Source organism: Myotis yumanensis, unplaced genomic scaffold, assembly GCF_028538775.1.
Source record: "Myotis yumanensis isolate MYYU_CA2020_CCGP unplaced genomic scaffold, mMyoYum1.0.hap1 SCAF_18, whole genome shotgun sequence".
Taxonomy (NCBI): domain Eukaryota; kingdom Metazoa; phylum Chordata; class Mammalia; order Chiroptera; family Vespertilionidae; genus Myotis; species Myotis yumanensis.
The window spans coordinates 10,662,252-10,679,330 of NW_027223769.1; the positions used below are offsets into that span (position 1 = coordinate 10,662,252).

The 17,079-nt window shown below is 44.0% G+C and overlaps 1 protein-coding gene across 2 annotated transcripts; it reads right to left on the reverse strand.

The window, feature by feature from the left end:
• Nucleotides 1-193: 193 nt before the first annotated feature.
• On the reverse strand, nt 194-11,560 carry NUDT19 (nudix hydrolase 19). Of its 2 annotated transcripts, XM_070398249.1 has the most exons (3): nt 10,704-11,560; nt 1,648-1,855; nt 194-699 (listed from the first exon to the last, which is right to left on the reverse strand). In XM_070398249.1, exons 1-3 carry the CDS (start codon nt 11,418-11,420, stop codon nt 494-496), a joined length of 1,131 nt encoding a protein of 376 aa, XP_070254350.1. In that variant the 5' UTR covers nt 11,421-11,560; the 3' UTR covers nt 194-493. The 2 variants fall into 2 exon arrangements, with proteins under 2 accessions (XP_070254350.1, XP_070254351.1); XM_070398250.1 differs by lacking the exon at nt 194-699 and having other exon boundaries at nt 1,748-1,855; nt 10,630-11,560.
• Nucleotides 11,561-17,079: the final 5,519 nt, after the last annotated feature.

Here is a 17,079-nt window from a genome sequence, read left to right on the forward strand (position 1 = left end):
TCTCTCTCTCACCCTCTCCCTTCCTCTCTGAAATCAATAAAAATATATTTTTTAAAAATAATAATAACATTTTCACTAAAAGGTTGTCTAAGTCTATTATGTAATCAGACACCCTTAAATTCTAGCAGACTGTCTAAGGAATTCATGGATCAATCTCCTAAGCACATCAAAGAAAGTGCTAATACACTGGACATTTAAAAAACAATGGCAGTAGAACATTTTATTTAAACTTTTGATAATAAAACAATACAGAAGTGGAAACCCTTGTGAAATTTTTTTTCTCATTTTAGTAAAAAGATCACTAATACTTTATACTTGCGTGACACTGTAAGGTTTAGACAAAATAAGCAAGAGAGCTCCATAATACACTTGAAATGTAAAACACTGTACTAAAACTTTTATAGGCACAAAGCTCCTTCAAGTTCCAAGCAAGTCTATTTATCCCTCATTATTTATTAGGACAACTTCAAATAGGCCAGCTTTAAACAATGCACTACAAATGGCTCTTACTTATTACATAGGTCTTAGGATAAACATGTTTATACTTTGACTGAACAGTCACGTGGATACTATAAACATGGCGACTGTATATCACTAATCGGTGAAATTTCTTGCCTTCCTTCATGATTTCTTCAGTCTTTTTTTCAGTGGACAAAAGATTTTCTAAGAAGTTTGAATCTTCTAAGTACAGCTCATCTCCTGAAAAATATTTTAATTCACAGTGTTATTTTATAAACATTCCAATATATTAGTGACATATTAATCAGTTTTCTAATCTATTTCATGTGCTTAGAACTAAGATAGTTGTTAAATAACCCTAATTTTATCAACGTATCTCAATTCCTTAGTCAATATTAATATTGGCTTTGTCCATACATATTTTTGTGTCTCAATGTGAATGCTCTAATAATTTTAAGATTAGAGAAATTATCATTTATACATCAACATTGCTCAATTCTCCCACTATAGGATGAGTAACAAATATTATCACTATTGTGAGAACTGAGACAGGTAGCCATAAATAAGGCAGGTCACAAAGCTCCATGCTAAACTGTCACAAAACCTCCATCTTATACATACCCAACAACTGACCACCAACAAACTCCCCAATTCAAATAAGATGACAATTTACAAGTTCTCATAATTCAAAATTAAAATGTAAAAAAGTGAAATAATATGAAAGAACTTTGTCAATGTCTAGGAAATATCTATAATAAAAAAAAGCATAATATGCTAATTAAACCAGATGTCCTTCCAGACGACCTTCCGGATGAAGCCGGGCCTGTGAGGGGACCCCGGGTCCCGGGTACCTACTGGCAGCCGGAGAGAAGCCCAGGTCCCGGATGCCAGAGGGAAGCCGGTGCCGGCAACCGAGGAAAGGAAGGCCTACTCTTGCACAAATTTCGAGCATAGGGCCTCTAGTAGTTACATAAAAGTGTATGTGTATATATAAAGTAACTTATTCCGAACTTCGGATTATAATAAATACTATGGATATTTTATAGACTTTGATCTTATTTCATTAATACTTCTGTAGTGTACAAAACAGACTGTAAATCGTGTCCTCTCTGTTGGGCAATACAACCACATAGCCCAGTGAATTAAATATGAATACTAACAAAAGCATTGAAGCTTCACTGATTTTACCTGGTAAAAGTGAGATCTGCCCATCAGCAGTTAATAATAAGATCGGCATCCATCTTTCCACCCCTTCTAATACATGATCCAAACAAAACTTGTGCAAGTCAGAGAGAGAGGCAAAGTTTTCGAGTCTTCTTATTTCATAGAACTGTGGGGGTGCCATCCAAATTTCTTTTGATATGAAACTTTCAGTTGCCTCTAACGGAGATGACCACTGTGGAAGACAAAGGTATGGTTTCCTAAGGTTCAGTCCATAAACAATAGAGATTTGAGAGTGTTAGATCAGTACCTAATGTCTAGTTGGAGATATAAAGTTAATTCGTTAATGTGCCTTGCTAGATTACTCTGAGACAACATGAAAAGGTTTGATGAAGAAAGCTGTGTTGATCCCCTTAAGATGTTGATTGTTGGAATACTGACCCTGAGAACTGGTAAATAAACCAGGATAGATCACCAAGGGTTGAGAGTCATTCAGCATAAAGGGCAGGTGATACTGAGAAGGCAAAGCAGTTCCGGTCATAGAAGACTGTGAAGTGTAAACCCATGGCAGCAGATTGAGAGTTTAGTACCCATTTGTTTCTCCCGTAAATAGGTGCTTTGGCTAGGCCCTAAGGATGTGGTAGTGACAAGACAAAGCTCTCTCAGGCCCTGTGGGGTCTCCAGAAACCAAAATGGAACATGATATGTACCACATGTCATAATGGGGGTAAGAGGTAAGGAGCAGTAGGAGCTTTAAGGAAGGTCAAGAGTGTAACTCAGTCTACAGTCCCAGGAATGTAATAATAGCAGGTCATCAACCAGCCAGTTTGCCCATTTAACTTACGTGGCCTCAGTGCTGTGATTTACCCTCCTTCCCAAGCCTTCCTTCCATACACATTTGGATAAAAAGAGCTGCTGATTCAATGAATATGGAATAAACCCAAAAGGTCTTTAACTGGTTTACAAAATATCCACTTACACTGGGGAAAACTGATTCCCACGCCCAAACCCAGGGAGTCGAAATTGATTTCTGCCTTGGATAACCATAGGCCAAAGGTTCACAAGCTTGTACGTGCTTAAACATCCCCTAAGAAACTTGTTAAAACTTCAGTCTGTAGGGCCCAGAAATCTTTGTTTAGCAAGCACCCCAGATTATACTGAAGTTGGCTACATTTTGTAAACCAAGTTTGGACCTCAAAGGACCACCCAATCTTTAAGTTATTTACAAAGCATTCTGCTTTGTCAGTTCTATGTGAGTTCAGTGACAATAATCAAGATGAAGGGTTAACCAATAAGCATCAACCCACTTATTTCAACCTGTTCAGGTTAGTTCAAACCATAGGTTAAAAGAACTTACCATTTATTGGTTACTTGCTACTAGTAAAGCACTGCTCAAAACCTGTGTTTCCACTAGGTTTTGAAACCTCAGCACTATTGACACTTTATTATTTTTTAAAAATATATTTTATTGATTTTTTACAGAGAGGAAGAGAGAGGGATAGAGAGTTTGAAACATTGATGAGAGAGAAACATCGATCAGCTGCCTCCTGCACACCCCATACTGGGGATGTGCCCGCACCCAAGGTATATGCCCTTGCCCGGAATCGAACCTGGGACCCTTCAGTCCACAGGCCGATGCTCTATCCACTGAGCCAAACCGGTTAGGGCACTATTGACACTTTAGACCAGATAATTCTTTGTTGTGGGAAGCTGTCCTGTGCACTAAAGGATGTTGAGTAGCATACCTAGGCTCTACCCAGTAGAAGCCAGCAGGAGTCCCTGAGTTGTGACAACCCAAAATGTTTCCAGACATTGACAAATGTACCTGGGTGTGGAGAGGGCAAATCCCCTATTGAGAACCACTAGACTAGACCAGGTTAAGAATTATTTATTGGAACCTCCTCTTCCAGCCACAAGTGCTATATTACCTTCCTCCAACATAATGTAAAAAATAGGTTAGTGGACAAAATCTATAAAATCACGGTTTTGAACACTGAAGAATGCAGAATTGTAAGTGAGGAAAGAAAAACAAATTAGGTGAACTCAGTAAAGTTCCAAGAGTGCCCAACGCTTCCTTCCTAAAGGTACTCCCCAGACTACAGCACAAGGAGGGAGAGGCTAATCAGAGTGTAGGATTCTCACTGACCTGAAGAGACAAAGACCAGACTTTGGGAAGACAAATTCAGGGGAGAATCTGGAAGGCAATGTACTTGAGAGGAGGGATTTACAATGCAGACATCCAGAAATATGTACAGGGAGCTCTTGAGTCTTCACTAAACAGTAATCTACATATGCATAAAGTGAAACCACATGACACTGGAAAACTATTCCTAAGAAAAGGACAATTACCTGAGAGCTTTAAGACTAACAATTCCATGCTGAAACCGGTTTGGCTCAGTGGATAGAGCATCGGCCTGCGGACTGAAGGGTCCCAGGTTCGATTCTGGTCAAGGGCATGTACCTGGGTTGTGGGCACATCCCCAGTAGGAGATGTGCAGGAGGCAGCTGATCAATGTTTCTCTCTCATCGATGTTTCTAACTCTCTATCTCTCTCCCTTCCTCTCTGTAAAAAATCAATAAAATATATTTTTAAAAAATTTAAAAAATAAAAAAAATAAAAAGACTAACAATTCCAGGGCTCACCTTGGGCCAGAAGTATTTCAAATTCCCTCCAACCCCTGTGGAGAGATCTCACTGAATATACGGGTATTCAGCAGACCCCAAAAGAGGACACATTACAAGTGCAGCTATTAGCCCTAGATCAGACTACCACAGACCTACCCTAAGACCACTTAAATTAACAAACTTCAAAAGAATCAAGTTACTTTGCAAGAGCTTAACTTCCTGCCAAAAAAAACCTGAACAATCCTTAAAGGAATATGACAAAATCCAGTACTCAAAATCACTATATCCAAGATCCAATCAAAAATTGCAAGACCCACCCATAACTAGAGGAAAAATCTGTCAACAGAAATAGACCCCAAATATTACAGAGATAATGAAATTAGCAGAAAAGGACCTTAAAACCATTGTATAAATATGAGATGGAAAGGGAAATACGAACATGAGAGAGAAATAGAAAATATTTTAAAGAAACTATATAGAACTTCTGGAGATGAAAAATATCTGAAATGAAAAACACACTGGATGGTATTTACAGAATAAGCACTACATAAGAAAACAGAGAGAGAACTTAAAAACAGCAATAGAATCCCTTCGAAATAAAGCAAGAAGAGGAAAAAAAGGTTGAAAAACATGAACAAGTTCTGAGTGACCTATGAGACATTATCAAGTAGTCCAACATACATGTAACTAGAGTTCCAGAAAATAGCAGAAGGTAAAAAATATTTGAAGAAATATAAATAACAGAACAAGAAAACCATGTACATCATAATCAAATTGATGAACACCAATGATTAAGAGAAAATATTTAAAGTAGACACACACACACACACACAACTATGTAAAGAGGAACAGAGATAAGAGTTAAAAACAGACTTCTCATCAGAAAATTATGCTAACCGGAAAATACAATGCAACATCTTTAAGCACTGACAGAAAACAAAACAAAACCTGTTAACCTAGAATTCTTCACATAGCCAAAATAGCTTTCAAAAAAAACAAAGGCAGCCGTAACCAGTTTGGCTCGGTGGATAGAGCGTTGGCCTGCAGACTGAAAGGTCCCAGGTTCGATTCTGGTCAAGGGCATGTACCTTGGTTGCGGGCACATCTCCAGTAGGAGGTGTGCAGGAGGCAGCTGATCGATGTTTCTCTCTCATCGATGTTTCTGACTATCTCTCTCCCTTCTTCTCTGTAAAAAATCAATAAAATATATTTTTAAAAATACGTAAATAAATAAAAAAATAAAGTATGTTTCAGATAAAATTTAGAGGATTGTCAGAAGATCTGAAATACAAGACACATTAGAGGAAGTTCTTTAGGCAGAAGGACACCAAATGGATATCCAACTCTACACAAAGGATAATATTGACGATAAACTGTAATTGGAAAATTTAAAACTTCATTGCTTGTCTCCTAAAAAAAAATTCTACACAAAGGAATAAAGGGTGCTAAAAATGGTATATATGCAGATAAAAATAGAATACTTTTCCTCATTTTTACAGTTTAAAGCAAAAATAATCAGTGTATTATAGAGTTGGTTTTTAACCTTTATTGTTGAAAGTGTTACAGAGGTCCTCCTTTTTCCCCCATTCCTGTCCGCTCCTGTCCTCCCCTCCACCCCTAACCCTCACTACCCCATTGTCTGTGTCATCCGGTTATACACATGTGCATACAAGTTCATTGGTTGATCTCTTCCCATATAGAGTTTATGCTATTGCAAACCCTAGAGCAGTGGTCAGCAAACTGCGGCTTGCGAGCCACATTCGGCTCTTTGGCCCCTTGAGTGTGGCTCTTCCTAAGCCTTAGGAGTACCCTAATTAAGTTAATAACAATGTACCTACCTATATAGTTTAAGTTTAAAAAATTTGGCTCTCAAAGGAAATTTCAATCGTTGTACTGCTGATATTTGGCTCTGTTGACTAAAGAGTTTGCCGACCACTGCCCTAGAGCAACCACAAAGAGATACAGTTAACTAGAGGCCCGGTGCACAAAAATTTGTGCACTCGGGGGTGGGGGGTGTCTCAGCCCGGCCTGTGCCCTCTCACAGTCTGGGACCCCTCGGGGGATGACCACCTGCTGGCTTAGGCCTGCTCCCCGGGGGATTGGGCCTAAGATGGCAATCAGACATCCCTCTGGCAGCCCGGCAGCCCTCGGGGGATGTCCACTTGCCAGCGGGGAGCAGGCCTAAGCTGCAGTCGGACATCCTTAGCACTGCTGAGGAGGCAGGAGAGGCTCCCACCACTACCGCTGTACTGGCAGCCATCAGCCTGGCTTGTGGCTGAGCAGAGCTCCCCCATGTGGGAGCGCACTGACCACCAGAGAGCAGCTCCTGCATTGAGTGTCTGCCCCCTGGTGGTCAGTGTGTGTCATAGTGACCAGTCATTCCCAGTCTTTCTGCTGTTAGGGTCAGTTTGCATATTACCCTTTTACTATGTAGGATAGAGGCTTGGTGCATGGGTGGGGGCCAGCTGGTTTGCCCTGAAGGATGTCCCGGATCAGGGTGGGGGTCCCGCTGGGGTGCCTGGCCAGCCTGAGGGGCTGATGGCTGTTTGCAGCTGGTCACACCCCCTTCAGTGTGGGGGTCCCCGCTGGGGTGCCTGGACAGCCTGGATGAGGGGCTGATGGCTGTTTTCAGGCTGGCCACACCCCCTTTAGGGTGGGGGTCCCCACTGGGGTGCCTGGCCAGTCTGGGTGAGGGGCTGAGGTTTCAGGCTGGCCAGCAACTGAAGCTCCCAGCCTCTCCTTTTTTTCTTTTTTTTTTATTCTGAGATTTATTTACCTTCTATAATTGAAACATTGTTGCCGTCACTGGCACTCCCAGCTCTGAGGCCGCAGCCGCTGAAAGCAGGTATCTGGGGTTTGTTTAGCTTCTATAATTGAAACATTGTTGCTTTCAGGCTCAGAGCCAGGCCATGGCAGGCAGGGAACCTTGGCTTCCTCCATCACTGGAGCAAGCAAGCCTCCTGCTTGCTTCAGCTGCGTGGCTGCTGGCCGCCATCTTTGTTGGCAGTTAATTTGCATATTGCCCTGATGAGCCAATGGGAAGCGTAGCGGAGGTACGGTTAATTACCCTTTTTGTCTTTTATTAGATAGGATAAGTCAATAATGGAGATAAAACAGTCCTAAAAAATGCTCAAATAATCCTAAAGAAGCCAGGGAAAAAAAACAGGGCAAGGACTAGATGGGACAAAAAAACTAACAGAAAGATAGTAGAATTGAATCTAACCTTGTTGTTAATGACATTAAAAAGAAATGATCTAAATACTCCAATTAAAAGAAACTAAAGCCCTAACTGGTTTGGCTCAGTGGATAGAAGGTCGGCCTGCGGACTGAGGGGTCCCGGGTTCGATTCCGGTCAAGGGCATATGCCTTGGTTGCAGGCACATCCCCAGTGGGGAGCGTGTAGGAGGCAGCTGAATTGATGTTTCTCTCTCATCAATGTTTCTAACTCTCTATCCCTCTCCCTTTCTCTCTGTAAATAATCAATAAAATATATTTTTTTAAAAAGAAAAGAAACTAAAAGACAAAAATTGTCATGTTGGCCAATATGATTCAGTTGCGTGTATCCCATGCACCAAGAGATCACTTGTTCGATTCCCAGGTAGGGCACATGCCCAGGATGTGGGCTCAATCCCAGTCACAGGTTCAATTCCCAGTGAGGGCACTTATATAGGTTTTGGGTTGCATACTTAGTTCCAGTTGGGAGGAGAGCAGGAGGCAACCAATTGATGTTTCTCTCTCACATGGATGTTTCTCTAGCTGCCTTCCTCTCTCTAAAAAGCAATTAAAATGTCCTTGGGTGAGGATTAAAAAAAGAAAGAATACTTTAAATATAAAGATGCAGATAGGTTAAAAGTAAAGGATCGAAAAAGATATACTATGCAAAAATGCGATTGCTAATCAAAGGTAGAGTGACTACATTAGTATTAGACACAGTAAATTTCAGATTTCAGAACCAGGAATACTACCAGGAATAAAGAAGAACATTTCATAATAATCAAAGGGTCCATCCATCAAGCTTTAACGTCCTAAATGTCTATGTAGCACCTTACAAGGGCCTTAAAATACATGAAGTAAAACCTTATAGAACTGAAAAAAGACAACCATTCGTTGAAGATTTAAGCATTCCGGGGGGAGATCGAAGATGGCGGCATAGGTAAACACCGGAGTTTGCCGCCGTAAACAACCACTTCAAAAATACAACTAAAAGTCGGAACGGACATCAACCAGAACCACAGGAAGGCTGGCTGAGGAGAGACTCTTCAACTAGAAGCAAAAACAACAGCATACCGACGCTCAGAGGAGGCGTAGTGTGGAAAATTTAAAGGTACGGTGGTGCGGTGGTGAGGTGGTGCGCGCGCAAAGCGGGCTGGCGGCTGAGGGCGCGGTTGTCGTTTTCAATCAGGAGTGAGTCTCAGACTCTGGGCTACAGATCCGGGCGAGTCTCTAGGGACCCAGACTCAAACGGGAGAAGCGGGACTGTCTGGCTACGGCCCCTCCGAGGTTTGCAGCGATTGCTGGGACAGAGAGGCAGAACCCCTGGGGACGGACTGAGAGCGGCCATAGCGGCTCCCTCCCCCCGCCCTGTTGATCCCGCCCGCCCAAGCCCTGCGCACAGCCATTTGCCGATCGCCTCAGGCAAAGGCTGGATTAGCGCCTCCCCGGAAGACAGACGTTTTCCGCACAGCTGATTCTCACAGCCAGTCGGCCTGGTGGTCAAATCCCTCTAGTGTTAACTACAACAATTAAGGCTTGGCTAGAACAAGACTGCGCACAGAGACCACAAGGGGGTGCACCAAGAAAGCATAAAAGATGCGGAGACAAAAAAACATGACAGAAATGGAGGATATGGAGCTAAGAATCGCAATTTTGAGGGCTTGCCATAAATTTGTGCAGAGCCTCACGAAAACTAATGAGACCCTCGATGCTACGATAAAGAAATTAGAAAGTAAGCATACACGGACTGAAATAAAGAATATTATACCCAATAGCAGACCAGAGGAGCTCAAGAATCAAACCAAAGATTCGACAAAAAACACCCAATTGGAAAAGCAAAATGAAAAAAGAATCCGAAAGTGTGAAGATAGTGTAAGGAGCCTCTGGGACAGCTTTAAGCGGTCTAATATCAGAATTATTGGAGTGCCAGAAGATGAGAGACAGCAAGATATTGAAAACCTATTTCAAGAAATAATGGCAGAAAACTTCCCCCACCTGGAGAAAGAAATGGACTTACAGGTTCAAGAAGCGCAGAGAACCCCAAACAAAAGGAATCCAAAGAGGACCACACCAAGCAAGACACATCATCATTAAAATGCCAAGAGCAAAAGACAAAGAGAAAATCTTAAAAGCAGCAAGAGAAAGAGGCTCAATTACCTACAAGGGAATACCCATACGACTGTCAGCTGATTTCTCAACAGAAACTTTGCAGGCCAGAAGGGAATGGCAAGAAATATTCAAAGTGCTGAATACCAAGAACCTACAACCAAGATCACTTTATCCAGCAAAGCTATCATTCAGAATTGAAGGTCAGATAAAGAGCTTCACAGATAAGGAAAAGCTAAAGGAGTTCACCACCGCCAAACCAGTATTATATGAAATGCTGAAAGGTATCCTTTAAGAAGCGGAAGTAGAAGAAAAAGGTAAAGATACAAATTATGAACAACAAATATGCATCTATCAACAAATGAATCTAAGAATCAAGTGAATAAATAACCTGATGTACAGAATGAACTGGTGATTATAATAGAATCAGGGACATAGAAAGGGAATGGACTAACTATTCTTGGGGGGAAAAGGGGTGTGGGAGATGCGGGAAGTGACTGGACAAAAATCATGCACCTATGGATGAACACAGTGGGTGGGGAGTGAGGGTGGAGGGTAGGGTGGGAGCTGGAAGGAGGGGAGTTATGGGGGGGGGGAAAAGAGGAACAAATGTAATAATCTGAACAATAAAGATTTAAAAAAAAAAAAAAGATTTAAGCATTCCTCTCTCAGTACAGTATTTGATGGAACAAGTAAATACGGAAGACCTAAAAGACACTATCGAGAAATCTAACCTAACTGTCAATCTTTACAAACACGCCTTCAAACAGCAGAATATTCTTTTTAGGTGCAAAGGATACAATCCACCAAAATAGGCCATGTATGTGGCTATAAAACAAGTCTCAATGAATTTTAAAAGGAAACGGAATTAAACTGCTGTGGAGGGGAAATGCCTAATGTATGTAAAGTGCTTCGGAGGAAGCCTGGAGCCTACCAGGCGGCTCCGCTGGGGAAGCCGCGTGGGGAGGGAGCGGGGCCTTGGGGCTGTGCAGCCGCGGGGAGGACTGGTTTGGCTGCGGGGCTGGGGCAGGACCGCCCGGGCCCCACGCCCGCTCAGGCACTTACTGGCTGTACGGCCCTGATCCCGAGGTTCTGGGTGGGTCTGGGCCTCCGGCCGGGGTCCCGCGAGGACGCCCTACCTGGCTGCCCACCACCTCTTCCAAGTCCGGGTAGACGGGCGGCGGGTCACGCAGGCAGCACAGAAAGAAGGTCGTGTCGAAGCGGCGGCCGCCACGCGGCGAGAAGGGCGTGAGCCAGACGCTCCAGTCGTGCAGCGCCCAGATGTCGGGGGTGCAGTCGAGGTGCGCGCACAGGCGCAGGAAGTCGCGCGGGTCGCGGCGGACGCGGGCGCGCCAGGCGGCCAGGCCGGCGGGCGGCGGGAGGGCGCGGCCCGGCTCGGGCGCGGCGGCCGGCGGCGAGGCGCGGGGCCGCAGCAGCAGCACGCCCGCCTCCTCGAAGGTCTCGCGGATGGCGCAGATGCGGAAGGCCACGTCGTCCGGCAGCCCCGCGCGGTCCTCCGCGGCGGTGTCGGGCCCCGCGGCGGGCAGCACCGGGAAGGTGGAGCGCGAGGGCGGCGGGGAACTCAGGCCGAAGCGCGGCGGCCCGTGGTGCGGCGCGAAGAGGCGCAGCCATTCGTCCGAGCAGTCGGCCGCGTCCACCACGCCGCCCGGGAAGACGTGCGCCCCGGGCATGAAGCCTTGCTGCGAGGAGCGCTGCAGCAGCAGCAGCCGGAAGCCCTCGGCGGGCAGCGGCGGCAGCGCCGGGACTCCGGGGCCTGGGTGCGCCCAGCCCGCCGCCAGCACCAAGGTGGCCGCCCGCCGCCAGCTGCTGGAGCCGGAGCGCAGGAAGCCGCTCATGGTTTCCGGCCTCCGGGTTCCCGCCGGCCGGCGCTCCGGGACCCCCTGGGTCCGCCCGTGGGTGGTCTGAGGACGGACGCCGGTGTCTCTGAGGTCGAACCGCAGCCGCCGGCTCTCTGTGAACCGGCTGCTGAGCCTTCGCGGGCGCCTTCCAGTGGGAGAGGCGTGGTGCGGCCGCGAGCAAGCACCGCCTCCAGAGCCCTGGTCCCCAACCAGGCCACTCTCTCGGGACAAGGGCGGTCACAGCCACATCGAAGGAGAGCCGCGCAGCCCTCACTCGGGACACGGGACCAAAATCAGGAATGTGTGCTACAAACCCAGGCCTGGTGCTGCTACCCAAAAGGGGACCTGGCCCTGAGCGGGCCACCCGGTAGTTTGTGGGAAAAATTCACAACACAAGTCCTGGTGAAGTTCAGAGGATATTTATTAAAGCTGGATCCAGGCTGAGCAGTGGTTAGAGCGTCAGCGCGAGCACCAAAGAGCCTGGGGTTGGATTTCAGGTCAAGGGCTCAGACTGTGGGGAGAGGGGTGGGAGGTGAGAGGGGAGGAAACCAGTGGATGTGTCTCTCTCCTGTCAATGGTTCTTGTCCCCCTCCAGCCCCCTCACTCTCTCTGGAAATCAATGGGATAACTATCCTCAGGTGAGGATTTGAAAAAAAAAAAGAAAGCAGGAAGGGCTAAGGAAATGAGCCTACGCTGTACTGCACTGGCTCACTAAAACGTCACAGAAAAGGGGCCTTGGAGAGAGGTTCAGGGAGTTTGTTCCAGATGAACTGCCACTGCCCATTGCTGCCCTGGTTACAAGCCTTGTGGGGTCCTTTAGAATTTAGGAGATGCCTGCCTGTGAGGAAAGAGGGGAGCATGGAGCTGGACCCTTGTTTTGAGGGGTTTTAAAGGCTGAGCATTTAGGGGAGGATCTCAATAGAATATTCGTCAGCTTTATGCTGATATGCCAAAATGAGATTTATTCTTTTAACTTCCTCTGTCCTTGGGTGTGGTTGGCAAATGGCACTCTTTGGATTTCTGTCTGTCTCCCTGAGTAGGGTGATATAGCTATTTTCCCTCTGGTTGAGGAGGAGAAGTACAAACCACTTACTCTTAAGTGTCCCTGGTTTAGGGAAGATAAGATTTACTAGATGGCTGCAAACTGGACTGTGCTAGGCAAGAAATAATGAGGGCCTGAACTAGGAGAGTAGCTGTGGAGAGCGGGGTGAGGTGGGAGAAGGGAATGACTTAGAGAGTATGTAGGAGATAGACTTGATGTAGTATTTGATTGAATATGCAGAGCAAGGGAGAGAAAGGAGTTAAGGTTCTAGCTTGGGAGACTGAAGTAACAGTCCTTCAATCCTAGGAGTAATAACTAATATTCACTAAGCACTTACTGTGTGTGAGGCACTAGGGACTTTGTATAATCCTCACAAAATCCTATAAAGTGGAAATAGCTATTGCCATTTCACAAATGAGAAATCATTCACAGAAGAGTTAAGAAAGGACACACTTTTCACTGTAAAATAACACCATGGTTTGTAGGTATACATGTTTGTTTCTATGTCAGGTGGTTTTCCCAAAGGTGGTCACTCTTGAGATATGGCCAAGTTCTGGAGTACATAGCAAAGTGATGCACTTTGGTTAGATCTTAACCAATGCAGAACAGTCTCCAGAACGGCACACTGCCATGTGGGTCTTAAGCACCTCTATGATGATGTAGCACCACTTTATGTATATATCCAGAGACCATCCTATATAATAAAAGGCTATTATGCAAATCGACTGAATGGCGGAACAACCGGTCGCTATGATATGCACTGACCACCGGGGTGCAGATGCTCAACACAGGAGCTGCCCCCTGGTGGTCAGTGCACTCCCCCAGGGGGAGTGCCGATCAGCCAGAAGCTGGGCTCATGGCTGGCGAGTGCAGTGGTGGTGGCAGGAGTCTCTCCCACCTCCACTACTGATGAGCGGTAAGGAGTGCGGGGTCCCGGACTGCGAGAGCCCTGGACTGTGAGAGGGATGTCTGAGTGCCGACTTAGGCCCTAAGCCAACAGGCAGACATCCCCTGAGGGGTCCCAGACTGTGAGAAGGTGCAGGCTGGGTTGAGGGACCCCCCCCCAAGTGCACGAATTTCATGCACTGGGCCTCTAGTATCCTATAACCTCAGTTATCTGAACTGTAGCCAAGAGCCAGAACAGAATCAAAGAATAGACCCTGAGCAGCAAGAGATACAAATATATTAAAATCTAATCTGCTCTGCTCACAGGAAAACTAATTAATAGATAGATTACTTATCTATTGCTGTTAATTCTTCAAAAAAAATCTTGGTGGCTTAAAACAACATTTACTATAACATTTACTATCTCACAGTTCCTCTGCATCAGGAATTCAAGAGCATCTTAGCTGGGTGATTCCGACTCTATCTCCCATGAGATTATGGTCAGCAAGTCAACTGTGATTTGACTGGGCACTGGGAAGGAGGGTCCATTTCTACAATGCCTCGATCACATGGCTTTCAATTTGACACACTTTCTGTCCATATTTATAAGTTTATTATGATAAAAACACCAGAAGAGAGTCTGAGATATAAAAACCAAAACAAAAAATTACCTGTGATGCTTGTCATAAAGTATTAAGAATGAGAAAAAATGGCCCGGCCAGCATGGTTCGGCGGTTGAGCACTGACCTATGAACCAGGAGGTCACAGTTCGATTCCTGGTCAAGGCACATGCCTGGGTTGTGGGCTCCATCCCCAGTGTGGGGCGTGCAGGAAGCAACCAATCAATGATTCTCTCTCATCATTGATGTTTCTATCTCTCTCTCCCTCTCCCTCTCTAGAATCAATAAAAAATATATTTTTTAAAAAGAATTAGAAAAAAATGGAAAAGAAAAAACTCCAATTGTATAGAAAAATTGGCAAGAGATAATGAAAAGACAGTTCATTGTGATTTACTTAAGGTCCCACAACAGCAAGTATCAAAACTGTCCCCAGATTTTGTTCCGAATGCCCTGCCCAGCCCTGTTTTGCCATGCACAGTGCCAGCTACCACAGGCCTGACAGTAAGTGCACACAGCCATCCCCTTCTAGTGCTAGCAATTACCATGTGCCATTCCCTCACAATACAATGAGTCAACAGTTACTTCATAGCTAAGGAAAGTTGTCTCTTCATTCTTATGCTCTACTATCCTCCCAAGCTATCTTCACAATACAAAATTTCCTCATTTGATTTATTAGAACATGCATAATCCGGGGGGGAGGGGGGAGGAGTTACAAACATGTCACATTGCTTCTTACCCACAGCTCCAAGTGGGCTTTTATTTCAATCTCTCTTTCAGCGATCCTAAATTCATTTCTGTTATTCATTATTTATTAGGTTTTTTCACTTGAAAAAGGAAGAGAATGTGATCTACAGGGCTAGCCATGGAGAGATTATTTTAGCTTAGAGATTCAACAGTAACAGAAGTTTGTTCCACCTGCCTAGAAACCAAGGCATGTCACTGCTGTGAAACAAAATTCACCCATGAATGACCAATAACACCCTGTGCACCAAGAACCACCACATAAAACTTATTTCTCAAAAGGTTTTTTGAGAAGAGTTTTTAAAATATTCACAACATTTTTTTCTCAAAAATGTATGGATTCTGCCCTGGCCAGTATGGCTCAGTTGGATGAGCATTATCTTGTGCACCGTGAGATTGCAGGTTTGATTCTGGGTCAGGGCACTTGCCAGGGTTTGAGCTCGATCCCCAATAGGGGGCATGCAGAAGGCAGCCAATAAATGTCTCTCTCATCCATGTTTTTTTCTCTCTCTCTCCCCTTCCTCTCTCTTTCTAAGATCAATAAAAACATATTTTAAAAAAATGTATGATTCCATTTATGTGACATTTTGACAAAGGCAAAACTATAGGGACAGAAATCAGATAAGTGGTAGCCAGAACCAGGGGTGAGAGGAAAGGATTGACTACTAAAAGACATGGGAAACTTTTGGGGGTGAAGGAAAGATTCTCTATCTTGACTAGGGTGGTGGTTACATGATTGTATACATCTGTCAAAACTCAAAACTGCACACTTAAGAAGGGTGAGTGTTGCTGCATTTAAATTATACCTCAATAAGTTTGACTTTATAAATGTATGGATTCCAGCATCTACATCAACATGAATTTCCCTCTGTAGCCTTAACCTCTTTGTTACATACCTTCTCTCATTTGACAAGTTTATCTAGTTTTAATCTTCAAATTGATTTTTAGAAAGTTAAATATATATATGGCAATCACCCCATTTTTTGGACTTCTAAAGTGGGATGGTAAATAACAGCAATGACAGCCAACATTCTTTGAATTCTGACAGCTTGGAAAAAGTCATCGGTACATTCCTATGAAGTTTACCCTATTAATACTCCCATTGTAAAGATAAGGCAATTGAGGTCAGAGAGATTAAGGAACTTCTTTAAGGAGGTCGGATCAGAACTTAGGTGTATCTTATTCCATAGGCAGAGCTCTTAACCTCAATGCTATTTGTCTTGATACCATATTTCAAAGAATGCTTCTGATTCTCTGGGGTAAGATTCCAGAAGTGTTTTGCCTTGTTTTAGGGAGGAAGGTTCTAAAATGGTTTCTAATTATAATTAAGACTCTAACTGTAAAAAATATATATTTTAATAACATTTTCCAGGTGATAAGAGCATTCAAATTTTTATTGTAAAAACAATATAACAACACTAAATTAAAAATACTGAAAAAACATCATTCATAATCCCACCACCTTAATATTTTCATTTCTGTGCATTTCCCTGTAGATCTTCTCTATATGCCTAACACATACATACATACAAGCAGGAGACACTCAACTTTGCCTTGTGGCAATAACATATTAAAAGGACTCTTCAAAATCATTTTGCCAACAGGAGCCCTCATTTGGCTTATTTACATTTGTCATATGAGCCTCAAGTTTATACAGTTCTAAACTTACATACCAAAGAACAAGGATGCCCAAGATCTCATAGTACTACAATAAAAACACTCAGATTCCTCCGTGGAATGAGATGAAAAAAAGTAAATGAAAGAGAAGAATGCTTCTCCAGAAATCCATTTATTCCTCATGAACACAGGGCTGCAGCATGTGGTCAGTCCCTGCTCCTTTGGTCTGTTCCTAAGAGCCAAGGAAACAATATTTAAATGTGACTTTCATCTTTGTTGACCACAGCCAAAGATCCTTCATGCGGAGACCTACTTTTCTTCCTGGATTCCAGGCTGCATTAAAAGATGAGTATAATCATATTGTAGAACAGCACTTGGAGATTTCTAATCCTGGGGTGTTTCTGAACATCTCTTTATGTAATGAAATCTGTGAAGGGTAAATACGTTGACCAGGACATTCACTTAAACATGCATGAAGAAGATTGGGAATTTTTTTTTTAAATCACAATAGTTGACAGCCAAATCATTTGAGGGTGCCTTTTCCGACTAAGTTATAAATACTGCATGTTATCTTTAATTTTTAGTTATTAATAAACATTTTAGTTAAAAGACACAAAGCTTTTTCTTCCACCTTGGATCTGATGCTGATACCAGACATAACAGGTCCATTGCTGCCTGTCGCCACTAAGTCAATGAGTAGAGACCTGGTTGAATCTTGTGTTTATTCGAATTGTCGGCAATAGGAGCAGCA